This window comes from Protopterus annectens, chromosome 1.part1 (genome assembly GCF_019279795.1).
Source record: "Protopterus annectens isolate FY-2018-M chromosome 1.part1, PAN1.0, whole genome shotgun sequence".
Lineage (NCBI taxonomy): Eukaryota > Metazoa > Chordata > Ceratodontiformes > Protopteridae > Protopterus > Protopterus annectens.
Genome location: NC_056726.1, coordinates 821,353,809 through 821,366,628, shown reverse-complemented (window position 1 = coordinate 821,366,628; position 12,820 = coordinate 821,353,809). Strand labels below are relative to the sequence as shown.

The 12,820-nt window shown below is 40.5% G+C and overlaps 1 protein-coding gene across 5 annotated transcripts in view; it reads left to right on the top strand.

The window, feature by feature from the left end:
* The window catches only part of TPM2 (tropomyosin 2), a 762,558-nt gene extending 750,027 nt beyond the window's left edge, over nucleotides 1-12,531 (top strand). For 4 of the 5 annotated variants that reach the window (XM_044078451.1, XM_044078461.1, XM_044078488.1 and 1 more), the window contains one exon: nucleotides 10,996-12,531. In XM_044078451.1, the coding sequence (XP_043934386.1) occupies nucleotides 10,996-11,078 (83 nt within the window). In that variant the 3' untranslated portion in view covers nucleotides 11,079-12,531. The remainder of the gene's footprint in view (nucleotides 1-10,995) is intronic. The other variant, XR_006365706.1, reaches the window with a different exon arrangement.
* The last annotated feature ends 289 nt before the right edge of the window (nucleotides 12,532-12,820 follow it).

Sequence of the window (12,820 nt, the reverse complement as noted above, 5' to 3'; positions counted from 1 at the left end):
GCATATTGTTCTGTTCACATACTAAGGCCTGACATTATCAGCTGCAAATGGATGAGTCCATGTCCCTGGTCCTGATAATTTTCAGTTATGTGCAGTCCTCTACTTGTGTGGTGGTAATTAGCTTGCTGAAACTCTGTTTCTGCCAGGATGACTAAGCTATCATCGGCCCCATCCTTCCCTGGTCAGCTATTCCAAATCCTGAGCCACTGTTTGAAGTTGGGTGGTGTGGGACATAGCCAGGGATTTATTTGTACAATACAGATCTGATCTCCGTCTTTCTTTTTTATGTCAAAATTGTTGAGTGTATTTGCCTGTTATCAGGGATTCTAGACAAGAATTGTGTGGCAATAAAATGTGCATGTATAGGTTTGTAGGTGTTTACTAGGCTAATGACCACAAGGTACTTTTTAAGCGTAGCCATCCATCCCAGTTTTTAAGCCTAGCTGTATCCCAAATGTATTGAAATCTGTGGAGCACTTTAATAAATAGAGCATTAAAATGAACTGAAGGAAAATTTTCTGATTAAATATTTGAAGTATGGAATGGTGCAGAAGATAGAGTACTCTCACCAGGAATAGTGAATGATGGTTTTGGAAGAAATCCAGGGATATATAAATAGAATAAATTAAGTTTAACAAATTATTATTGAGTTTATAGTTAAGTGTGTGTCATATAGGTTCACAGGTGCATACTAGGCTAATCCACAAGGACCTTTTAAAGCATAAACATGCTTCCCAAATGTATCCAATTTCTTTTTGTGCTCTAGAGATTATTTAAGAGGTATATTTTAAGGAGTATATGTATGCTAGGGCGTGGGTGATTAAGGATTTACAGGCTGCCTGTGTCCATTAAAGACATAGGTGCCAGACCATGGGTGAATTTCTAATATCACATCCACTGGTGCAGGTTGCACTTGAATAATGTTAGGACAAACTTTGCTTCTCATGGACAGGAACCCTGTTCTAGAGAAGGGGAATTCTCAGTCTCATACCTGCCCGCCAATATGTCCTGTGTATGTCGCAAGGTTTAAGTCCACACATTCTGATGATATTTGTTTTGCTGATATCCAGAAAGTCCACCAAAACGGGATCCAAGGTTGCCTCGTATGGCAGGCATAGAATGCCCCTCAATAGTCTATAGGAGACTGACTAACTTACTTTCTGAACATGCGTGCTGAAATGCATAGCAGTTAAAAAAAATTCCATTCCTCGAAGCCTCATTAGTGCCCATAAAATAAAACTGTATTTTAAACTATAATTTTCTGCCAGATTCTGCACAAGGCTAGTTTGCAGGTATCTCAGGCTGAACCAATGATCTATGTTTGTAGTATGGGAGAAAAATTACAGTGTGACAGAAGAAGTAATTCTTGATCTTACTTTATCAGATCAAAAAAGGTTAGCCTTCATGTGATTGTCTAAACCTCATCATTTTGTATGCTAGAGGTCTTTATATTTAGTTATTTTGGATAATGGGAAATGTTATGTAAAATCTTCCTTTTCTGCATGCTATTTCCTGTAATTAGCTGTTAATTTCCTGCACTTCTCTTCTTCTGATTACGTGTGAATCAGTACTTTTCACTGTTCATAGGTAAGTACTAGGCTATCTGTCCAAGGGCATTTATAAGCCTAGCCAGAATGTGTTGGCTTTCTCCACCCCCTTAGATTAGTTCCCTGTGCCCCTGTCCAGCAGAGCCATTAGTTCCCTGCACCACTGTCCAGCAGAGCCACTGTAGTGATCCCAGGGGTAAATTTTCTGTTTCCCATCCACCCGTCAAGGTTTCTCTTGAGTATTAGTGAGGGGCTCTGCCTGATATATATTGGAATCCTGTTCGAAAGCATGGGGAGTCTCTGGGACAGGAAGCTATCCCTCCAGCATGTCCTATTTATCGTTGTGGTGAGGTTTATATCTCTAGAGTGTGTGGCTCTCGGGGATTTTTTTTTTTTTTTAGGTGGAGCATGTCCATCAATTCTGGGTTGGACATGGCCTTGTATGTCAGGCAGAGATCACCTCTGAGTAAGCGGTATGCAACCGAGTACAGATGGAGTTTCTTGAGTCAGGCTGCATAGGGCATCTGTTTGAGACCAGTAATCCTCTTGGTGAGGTACTTTTGTGGTCTTTACAGCTGTTGCAGGTATCTTGTAAGGTACATCCCAAATTGGGCGATGTATTCTATGATGAGTCTAATGAGTGATGAGTAGAGGTGCACAATAACCTCTCTTGTTCTAGATGCGAACCCTTTTGTGATTAGGTGGGCCACATAGAAGGATTTTCTAACTACCTTGGCAATATGATTATCAAAGGAGAGATTACTATCTACTTGGGTCCCCAGATCCCTTATTATATTTTCTGTATTTAGGGGACTACCACCTGTGTGGTAGTTCATGAGTACTTTGTTTTTTCCAAAGGGGATGACTATGCACTTTTTGGCATTTAGTTTGAGGCCATGATTTTGACACCAGGTATCTGTCTCAGTGAGACCCTTCTGGGGGGTGTCTGTATCAGCCGGGGAATCAATTATGGCCATAGTTTGCAGTCGTCTGCAAACTTGGTCAGCCATAGTCCTCCTATGCTTGCCTGTACCTCTGAGAAGTATATACCAAACAGGAGGGGTCCTAGGACTGAGCCCTGGGGGACGCCACTTGTAACCGATTTAGAGTCTGACATAGAGCCTGCAACTCTCACCATGTGAGTTCTAGCCATGAGCCAGTTGGCAACCCATCTTGTGACGTAGGGGTTTATGTTCAAGCTGGTGAGCTTGTCTATAATACTAGAATGGGGAATGGTGTTGAAAGCCTTTGTGAGGTCTAGGTAGGCTGTGTGGACCTCCTTTCCCTCATCTAATGCCTTGGTAACTGTCTCAAAGAAGTCCACCAGGTTTAAGAAGCATAATCTGCCCTTAACAAAGCCAAACTGGGTAGGGTCCAAGGTTTGGAGGTTCCCAATGTCTCTGTTATTGAGTTCCGTGATGATGCGCTCCATAGCCTTGCAGACCAGTCTAGTCAGGCTTATAGGGTGATAGTTCCTGGGGTCCATTGTGGCTCCACCTTTGTGGAGTGGGATAAATGTTGCTGTGCGCCATTCTGTGGGTATGTAGCCTGTAGAGAAGCCGAGTCTGAACAGTGTGTTTAGGTGAGGGGTTAGTTCATTTTGGAGCTCCTGTAGGACACAGCCTGGGACACCATCTGGTCCCATTGAAGCTGTGTTTTTGGCTTTGCATAGGGCTGTTTTAACCTGTGTGTTGGTGATTGATGGGGCCCTACATTCTTCTGGTATGGTTATCGGTCCATTAGGGGGTGAGGGGGGGGTGACGTTTGCACTAAATCTGTCTGCCAGAATGTTGGCAATATCAGTCGGTTCAGTGTATTTTGTGCCATTCTGCACTAACTCAGAGCAGATCTGAGAGTTTCCACTTAGGTTCTTGACATAGCTAAAGAATGCTTTGTGGTGATCTTTGGAGTCATTGGCAATTTTTTTTTTCAAAACTAGCCTTGGATAATATAATGAGGGATCGTAGTTTCTTGCTGATACTGATCAGGGATGTCTTTCCATCTTGGGATTTTACTCTTTTCCGTACTAGTTTCCTCCTTCTGTTGTATAGCTTGTTTATGGCAGGCGTCCACCAGACTGGTTTCCTTTTCTTGGAGGAGTGATTCTTGGTTTTACTTGGGATAGCACAATCCATGCATTCCTGCAGATGCTCATAGAGTGCCTTTGTAAAGGTTTCAGCAGTTTGGACAGCATTGTCCTTTAGCATGGGGGCTGTGAACCTTTCCACCTCGGTCTTAAATAACGTGAAGTTTGCTTTTGAAAAGTTTTTCATGGTGGTTTCCTTGATTGGGGGTAGGGGCGGAATGTGGATACCCAGAGTGATTAGTCTATGGTCTGATCTAACCAACGAGGGGTTGACTTCCGGTGTGGAACACCGGTCGCCCATGTTGGTGATGACCAGGTCCAATATGTTGCTCCCTCTGGTGGGAGTGTTGACTAGTTGATCTAGGGCATTCGAGTTTATAAATTCTAGGAAGCGTTGGGCAAGGGAGTTAGTACTTGAGTAGTTCTTCCAGTTTATGTTTGGGTAATTTAAATCACCCAGTATTAGGGTGTTTGGTAGGACCTTCATATTTCCCAGTGTCCCCAGAAATGTGGAATGGGGGTCCTGGGTCATAGTGGGTGATCTGTAGCAAGCTACAATTTGAATTGCAGTTTTGCCCGTTGTTAGTTGCACATGGATAATCTCTGATGCATTGTGCTGCGCCACTAACCTGGAGGTGTGGGTATCTTTGATGAATATGGATACACCCCTGCCTTTTGTGTTTCGGTCCTGGTTCTGTGGCTGAAAGGTATGGTATGAGTTATAGCCTAGTAGTGCTGGAGTGCTCTCAGGAGTCTTAAACCAGGTTTCTGTTACTGCACAGATGTTGATGTTCTCCATAATGAGGAGTGCCTCAAGTGCGTGCATTTTGAGGTTTAGACTTCTGCCGTTGAGTAGCATTACCCTCAGTTTTTTGCTACTTGTGCTATTTATGGTGGTGGGTTTGTCTTTTGAGCCTTGCCTAATTTGTACTTGTTCTGGAGTGACCTGAGTGCTTGTGTTATGTGGCGGATCCTGGCTCTTGACAGGCAGCTAACTGTAACCTTCTCCTTGTCCAGCCTAGTTAGTGGGACATCAGTGTGCCTGACTATAGAGTCGCCTATTGCTAGTGTGTTGGGTATGTTATTTTGCCTTAAGGGCTGTGATTGCGTAGCACGCTGATTATGTGAAATATGTGTTTCATGGTTGGTGATGGGGTGTGGAGGTTGCCTGGATGTCTGCCTTGGAGGTGTCTGTTGCTTTTGCAGATTTTTATTTAGAGCCTCCAAGTATGTTTTCATGTATTCTTGTGTGTTATTTGCTGGTGTTGGTTTATTAGGTCTATGTGAGACTGGTGGTGTGTTGCAAGTATTACCTTTCTCCTCTTGACTGTCAGTTCCAGTCTTGGGTTGAGAGAGCTTTGCCTCCAGTTTGGCTGTATAATTGCATCTCTCACGTATATTAGTGTTTGGTGGTAGGAGGAGAGGGTTGTCTGTGTACATGAGGCAGTTGTAACATTGCCTCAAAATGCCCAGATTCACCAGTTGGACTGGAGAGTACACCAGAAACTGCCCTTTGGACATGCCTGAATAGGTAGAGTAAGCTGTTTTTCTGATTAGCTGGTGGGGACGAATAGAGAGCCTTGTCCTTCTGGACAGTATAGGGGGGTCTAGTGCTAGGGTTAATTAGTGCTTGTTATGAGTTTTAAACAAGTGCTTGACTGTGAAAGGAATGGTTTGAGTGCTAAAGTTGAAGGTTTGTCTAGTTCCAAGGGAAAAATTGAAGAGTACACTTTGTGGAGCCGAGAATAGTTCAACTCTAACCGGAGCTGCCCGGCGTGCAAAACCATGCAAATGCGGTTTTTATAGCAGGGAAGGGAAAGAGATAGAAGTTAGCCCAAAATGGCCAATAAACTACTAACTTCTGGGCTGAAACCACTCCTCCAGGGACAGATAGGCTGCTCAAAGCTCCCCTCTCTCACAGGTGAACAGAAAAACCTCCTTCTATCCAAGTAAGGTATAGGCAACACAGAAACTTGTAACACAGCCCTGGATTCAGCAATAACCTGAAAATTGGACTATACTAGTTCAGAAAGGCAGGAAACAAGTATATTTTTTTTCTCAGAAAATAGAGCAGATACAATCAAAACAACACTTTAAATGCACAGAAAAGGCTATCACACTTTAGTGTGTAGCCGACAACATTTAAACAGATTATTTAAACACAATAATAAGGGTTGGGAAGGTGGCCTAATGGTTAAGGTGCTTGCCTTATAAACACAAGGTGCAGGGTTTGAATCTCACAAGGGATAATTGGCTAGGCTTAAAATGGCTCACAAAGGCAGTTAGCCTAGTACTAATCTATGAACCTATGAACAAAAACAACTTAATTCAAATGCAGGCAGCAAATAAGTACAATATGTAGCAATAACAAGCTTTTTAAATCACAGAAACGCTAAAACAACTGACGTTTTAGGCGGATTTAGTTTAAGACAGCAAGAAAAGCAAAAAAATGATAATCACTACAAAGTCTCTCAGCTGCTGTAGACTCTGCAGAACACCTGGAAGGCACTTTCTGAGGGGAATACAAGCGCAAAAACTGCGCAAATGCAGTTTTTATAGCAGGGAAGTGAAAGAGATAGAAATTAGCACAAAATGGCCAATAAACTACTAACTTTTGGGCTGAAACCCCTCCTCCAGGGACAGATAGGCTGCTCAAAGCTCCCCTCTCTCACAGGTGAACAGATAAACTTCCTTCTATCCAAGTAAGGTATGGGCAACACAGAGACTTGTAATACAGCCCTGGATTCAGCAGTGACCTGAAAACTGAACTGTACTAGTTCAGAAAGGTGGGAAACAAATATATATATATATATATATATATATATATATATATTTTTTTTTTTTTTTTTTTCCAGAAAATAGAGCAGATACAATCAAAACAACACTACCCAATTAACCAGTTAAAAAGCACAAAACTGAGCCCTGTTCCAGCAGTCTTCAATCAGACAAGTTCTAACTGCACACTCCTGCCACTAAGGTACAGAGAAACCTTCTCCAAAAAAGACGGCCTGGATCAGTGCACAAGTTATGCAAACAAAGCTAGATCCAGCAGGCCTGAATCTAGTCTATGCTACAGCAAACAAAGCGTACCGATTTCAGAAATAAACAGTTCAAGTAAGCATGCTCACTAAGCCTTTAACCAGAAATTCCCAGCTCAGAAGGGCAGAATCTAGCCTCTCCTCCCACAAAAGTGCAGACCACAAACCTTCTTAATGTAGAATAACTGGCCTGAAGCCCAAGTGCTTAACCCAGAACTAATACACTTTTAGAATAACAGACACTGAGCCTTCAATCAGCAGTTCCCAACGTAGAAGGATGTACACTACCTGTCCTGCCACAACAGTGCAGACCACAAACCTTCTTAATGTAAAACAACTGGTTTGAAGCCCAAGTGCTTAAACCAAAAGCCTTAGAATAACAGTTACAATTTAATCAGGCTACTAACAAGCAGTAATAAAGGCAGCAGAATAAATTCAACTGAGTACTTTTAAGAAGAGGCAAACACAACATAAGGTAATAAAGTAGGAAGAAACACAAATACAGTAAAGCAGATGAAGTGCAGTTTATTTATTTATTTTTTTTGTGGAGAGGGAGGAAACGGAGCAGATTAAGATACTATAGGGGAGTGTCCTTCCCAAGTGCTCTGTCTGTACACAGCAGGGGAGATGGGACTGGTAGGAGTATCTGAAATCAAAATATGATCTCACTGTACTCAGTTGAGTGAGCAAATGAGATGGGTCTAGGAGGAGTGTCCAAAAAAAGATTTACTGCAGCGGTGGGCAATTCCAAAGCCACTAAGATTAACACCACAACAGGAAACAGGGAGGGGCGGTGGGGAACTAACTGCAGATAGACAGAGACACACAATATTTACTGAATCAAATCTTTCTTAAGTGCAGAGAAAAGTATACTTAAATCAGCTTGTGTCCAGTTGATATATGCAGACAAGTCTCAGTAGCCAGCAACTCTGATTAGAATAGGGTTGCCACCTGACAGGAAATTTTCCTGACAGTCAGGATATCAGCATCTCTGTCAGGAAATCCAGAAATCAGGGTCTTTGTCAGGAAATCTAGTTATCTTAAGTATTTGTAAGATATTTTGAATCATTCTGAGAGATAGCAAATTTGTGAGATACATAGCTCTCAAAGTACCAGAGACAAATCTCATCAGAATCAGGGGCAAATTAAAAAATAATCAGGGCCACATTTAAAATATTAGTACTATTAATTTGTGATACTAATAGCAGAATAAGAGAATGTGAATAAATATAAAGTTTCTGTGGTAAAATAAGTCTATAACTTAATTATTGCCATTATTTATTAAGTGTAATTCACCACCTTTTTCCAAACGTCACCATTTATAGGATGGATTAAGAAGGATAGTGCTAAAATTTGAGATAAAATCATGGACAGTTGAGCACTATGATGAAGTATGTTTCTTAAAATGTTTACTGTTTCACTTGGATTTTTTATCTGCTTTCAAATGTAGTGTAAAAACAAACATAGCTGTTGGTTATGATTGTGTGTGTGTGTGTGTGTGTGTGTGTGTGTTAGTGGGATTAAAGTGCATACATGTGCATAAATAAGAGCAACAAGCTGGCTATAATTTATTTCACTTTTATCACAGCTAAACATTAGCACTGCACACAATAAGTGGTAATCTTTGGTGGTCTAGACTAGATGTGAGGGAAAGGAACCCATCATTGGTACAGTGGCACAGTAAGTAGTATTGTCATCTCACAGTGCTCATCAATCTGTCTGCGTTCTTGGCTGTGACTCCAGCCATGTAGAGTATGCATGTCCTCCCTGTGTATGTCTGGGTTTTAGTCAGGTGCTCTGGATTCCTCAAATGCCCCCAAACTGTTATGTATTTGGTTTGATGTTCTTTTGTGTGAATATATTTTGATAGCACTGGTTTGTCAGGGGAAGTGTGTGTGTGTGTGTGTGTGTGTGTGTGTGTGTGTGTGTGTGTGTGTGTGTGTGTGTGTGTGTGTGTGTGTGAAAATAATATGGGTGGATGCATACATAAACCTCCAGGTTGTAAAAAAGATACAACATAGAATGCATCGCAGAACATTCAGAGCTTCTGGGGGCCATAGGGTCCTCTGTTGTTGGCCTCACCTAGTCTAAAACTGATCCAACTGAGAGGTGGGCACAGAGATCATATAGTTTGTGGGGGGCCAGGGATACTGTGGTCATTATTATTTTAATGTTCCATGCAGTTTAACTTCAGAGATGTACACACAAGGACTCTTCATCTCGTGTGCTAGGTGGGGACAGAGTGGTCATTATTTCTTTTATTTTCCTCAAAATCACACCATTGAGATGTATACAGAGGGTACTATAGCTTGTCTAGGGCCAGTGCACTGTGTCAGAACAACAAGTTGAAATGAATTACTGTGTATGTTATTTTGTCCATGTTCATCACAATTGAAATCAGATGTAGGTGTAGGGAAATTAAGGTATGCTGTACATGTACAGCTGACAGCAACAGGTTGAAATATACTGCTATGCTCTGTTTGTTCTTTCACTTTCATTATAGTTTGACTTCAAAGGGGTACACAGAACTTTCTGCCTTTTTTTTAGTTGGGTCCAAGTCAGCACACTGTGTAGATGTATGACAGCAACAACTTGAAATATGATTGACGATTTATCCTTTCACTTCCATTCCAATTTAACACCAGAGGGGTAAATAGAAAGTGATCCCCTTGTTGGAGGGAGGGGTGAGGAGGGGGGAAGGCAGTCATCCCAAATATGATTTATGTGCCCTCACAAGCATTTTCTTTTCCATTTGTGGGTAACTACTACTCAGTTTATTGGTATCTATTGTGTCAGCATCTTTGAACATTAAGACTTGTACATAGCTCATTTCTTCCTTGAAAAAATATAGCTGCCTTCCTAAATCATGATTTTTGTTTAGGCCATCATTGAACCAAATGTAGTGGGACAAAATCTCAAATTCAACTTGGAAAATTTAGAGCCTAATAACTTCTTGGTGGCCATTGGTCCCAAAATTCCCAGCTTAATTAAATTATTTCCTAGATACTTATTACAGTATAGCCTTGGCCACTTGGGATGTGTTGAATGGATGTAGGAGAATGCAGGCAAGTAAGAGAATGTTTAGTAAAACAAAATAAAAGTATTGCAGATGGAATGAGGTGGCAAGTATTGAATGAAAACAGGAAAAAACTGAGGTCAACCCAGGGTGACAGTTGATAGCAGGGGCAGGGAGTGCCATGGAACACCTTTATCACTTCATATCTTCTAAGGCTGCCCATGTAGTCAACGTGTATGGCATTTAAAAACTGGTGCCTCTGGTTGTGGCTTGCTAAAAGGGGTGTGTCTACCCTAAGGAAAGGGGTATGTTTTTCATTCCATAGGGATGTGGCTTATTTGTCAGGAAATGGAGGGATGAAAAAGTGGCAACCCTAGATTAGAAATGATTACTGCAAATGTAACCAACACAGATTTTTAAAGCAAGCAGAGAAACCCCCAGGCTAATACTAACACAGGAATTTCAAAGCAGTCAAACAACTTTCAATGAGCCCAGATGGCTACACTTTTTCACACTGCAGGCAACTGCAGATAGACAGAGAGAGACAACATTTACTTAATCAAATCTTTCTTAAATAAGTGCAGAGAAAAGTATACTTAAATCAGCTTATGTCCAGTTGATATATGCAGACAAGTCTTAGTAGCCAGCAACTCCAGTTGCCTCCTGCATTTTACCAAACTCTTTGCCTGATTTACTTCTGTGATATATACCTGTGTTTACCTACATTAGTTTAATTTACTGTATCTAAAACATCATGATTTTTTGATCTGCAGTTTATTTAATGATTTATAAAATTAATTTTGTTTGTTACAACAGTTAACTGTGAAGGAAAAAATAGCAGAAAACAAATCAGAAAGTGGGAGATGCATGTTATTAAAAAGAGTTTATGAGACTAGCTTTTATTAAGTACCGCTGTCCAAGTTAGAGCAAACCTATTTGAATTGCTAGTCTTCAGGAAGGGAGTACTGGTTTAAGGCTAGCTACCGTTGCTGGTCCATCATTATAACCCCAGTAGCTGGTCCTTCAGTGTAAGTGTTTTTTGTGTGTCATTCTTTTTATTTTCCTGTTATTTTGCACATGCTTCTTTTGCAGTTGTCTAACACAGTGCTGTTTTCTGTAAACAACTTTGAAATTATTTAAAATGTACATTCTTAGCTGCCCTTTCTTCCTGAGCTGTTTTTAAACTCGCCTTTTCCTGTTCGTTCTTACTTATTTCCTGTTTAAGTATATTCTGAACAAGTTTGCTTGTATTTTGTTTTAGGAGCAAATTTATTGCATCCTTAATCGTTTTTTGCTTTGCACCCACAGAGAGACTGGCAAATGCCAAGGAGGAGAATTTCGGAATGCATCAAGTTCTGGACCAAACCCTGCTGGAACTCAACAACTTATAACGGCAAACTTTGTCACTTGGACAGTTTGGAGGGTTGGGAGGTTGAAAAATCTCAAGAATTATCTCAACCCTTTTCAGAGTGCAAGAATTTCATCTCTTCATTTTTGCTAATGTCCTAAGTGACAAACAAGAAAAAAAAATGTCTGCCAAAGCAGAGGAACTCAATGGATTTAACGCATCCTCCATTGTCTATTTTGTATGTTACCACATATGGGACACAGTTACACTGAGAATTAATGGGGGAGGGGTTCAAACTGTTAAATGAATGTGTCAGCAAATAAAACATTAGAAAGGAATTCATTTTCAGATAAAGAGGGATTATACTGTGTGCATTGTCTGACAAGAGAGTTAACTAAAACAAAAGTGTTGCATTTACTGTTTTTATCTCACAGCAATTTTTTTTCTTCTACATCTAGCAGGTTTGAGATTTGACTACTCCAGAGAAGTAAGACATTTGGTTGTGATATCTGTAGGAGAATACTACCACAGCTTTAAGTATATGCAGGTGTTCCTAGAGATGTCCCTCTCCCCACCCTCATGTAGTGGGCAGGAGGGCTTTCATCATACTGTCACCTTTCCCTTGTTTTATACAGCTTGAATTCAGTGACCGCTGTACGTCTCTAGAAAAAAGACAGGTATCTCTAATATTGTTTTCTTATACCTTTGTCCCTCCCTTATTCTCTGCATGTGCTGACAAAGCCCTGAGAACATATGCACATTTTGGAGTTTTACTGACTCATAGGTTCCTCAGCATTTCTGTTAGAAACCTCCTTCTTTATATGGCTGTAAACTGTTTTATAAAAAGCAACTATGAAATTTAATGCAATTGAGACACTTAAAATTTGGAAGGTCATGGCATCTTTCACTAACATTCTATTAATTCTGCTTTTGTTTAATTCTGTCAGTTTCTGTTTTAAGCTTCTTTCAGTGTGTACAGCACCAGAACCCTTACATTAATTTTGTGGTAATGCCATTTTTTTAATACAGGTTTGCCTTTAGCATAGTCTAACATCAAGTGGATTCTTCCCCCACGTGTTATACTAATATTTTTAGAATGAATGTTGTACTATTGCATTAAATGATGGCCCATATATTATATACCCCCTATATATAATGTACAAGATAAAATAACTTGTGGGACACATTTGGGTTGCACAGGTAAGCTTATGAAGGCTTTTGTGGTCATTAGTCTAGAGCAAACGTATGAACCATTACCACAGTTTCATTTTTAGATTATTGCCATAAACCTATACCTTAATTGTATCTGGCCTTTTCCTCTCTCATATATATAGGACCTGTTTTGTATGTCTGTCCCGTATGGCAAGCTTTCATTTCTGTAGGATGTGTTGCAGCACACGTTTTCAGCTGTTTTACTAAATATTTTTTTGTAACTGTATTCTTAAGATACATACACCGTGATTGGGAGTATGGTGGTGTCTTCCCAAGTCACTGTTTTTTTAATAGTGCATGATCCATTAGGCCAAAGAGCAGCTTTTCAGAGATGACCTAGGAAATTTTGGTTTGATCGTTTACTTGCTTAAGGTTGACATATGCATTTGCAGACTGACGAAATGATGCACAGGGTCTTCCATTTTCCCGCTGCTTTCTGCAGTGCAGTGATGTTCATTCTTTGAAACTACATATTTAACACATTGCATACTGCCAAAAGTGTGCTTCAGTGCTAGTGCTGGCATGCCTTTATTATGACCATAACAGGTACAGTGTTTTTAGAATGCCTCTTTC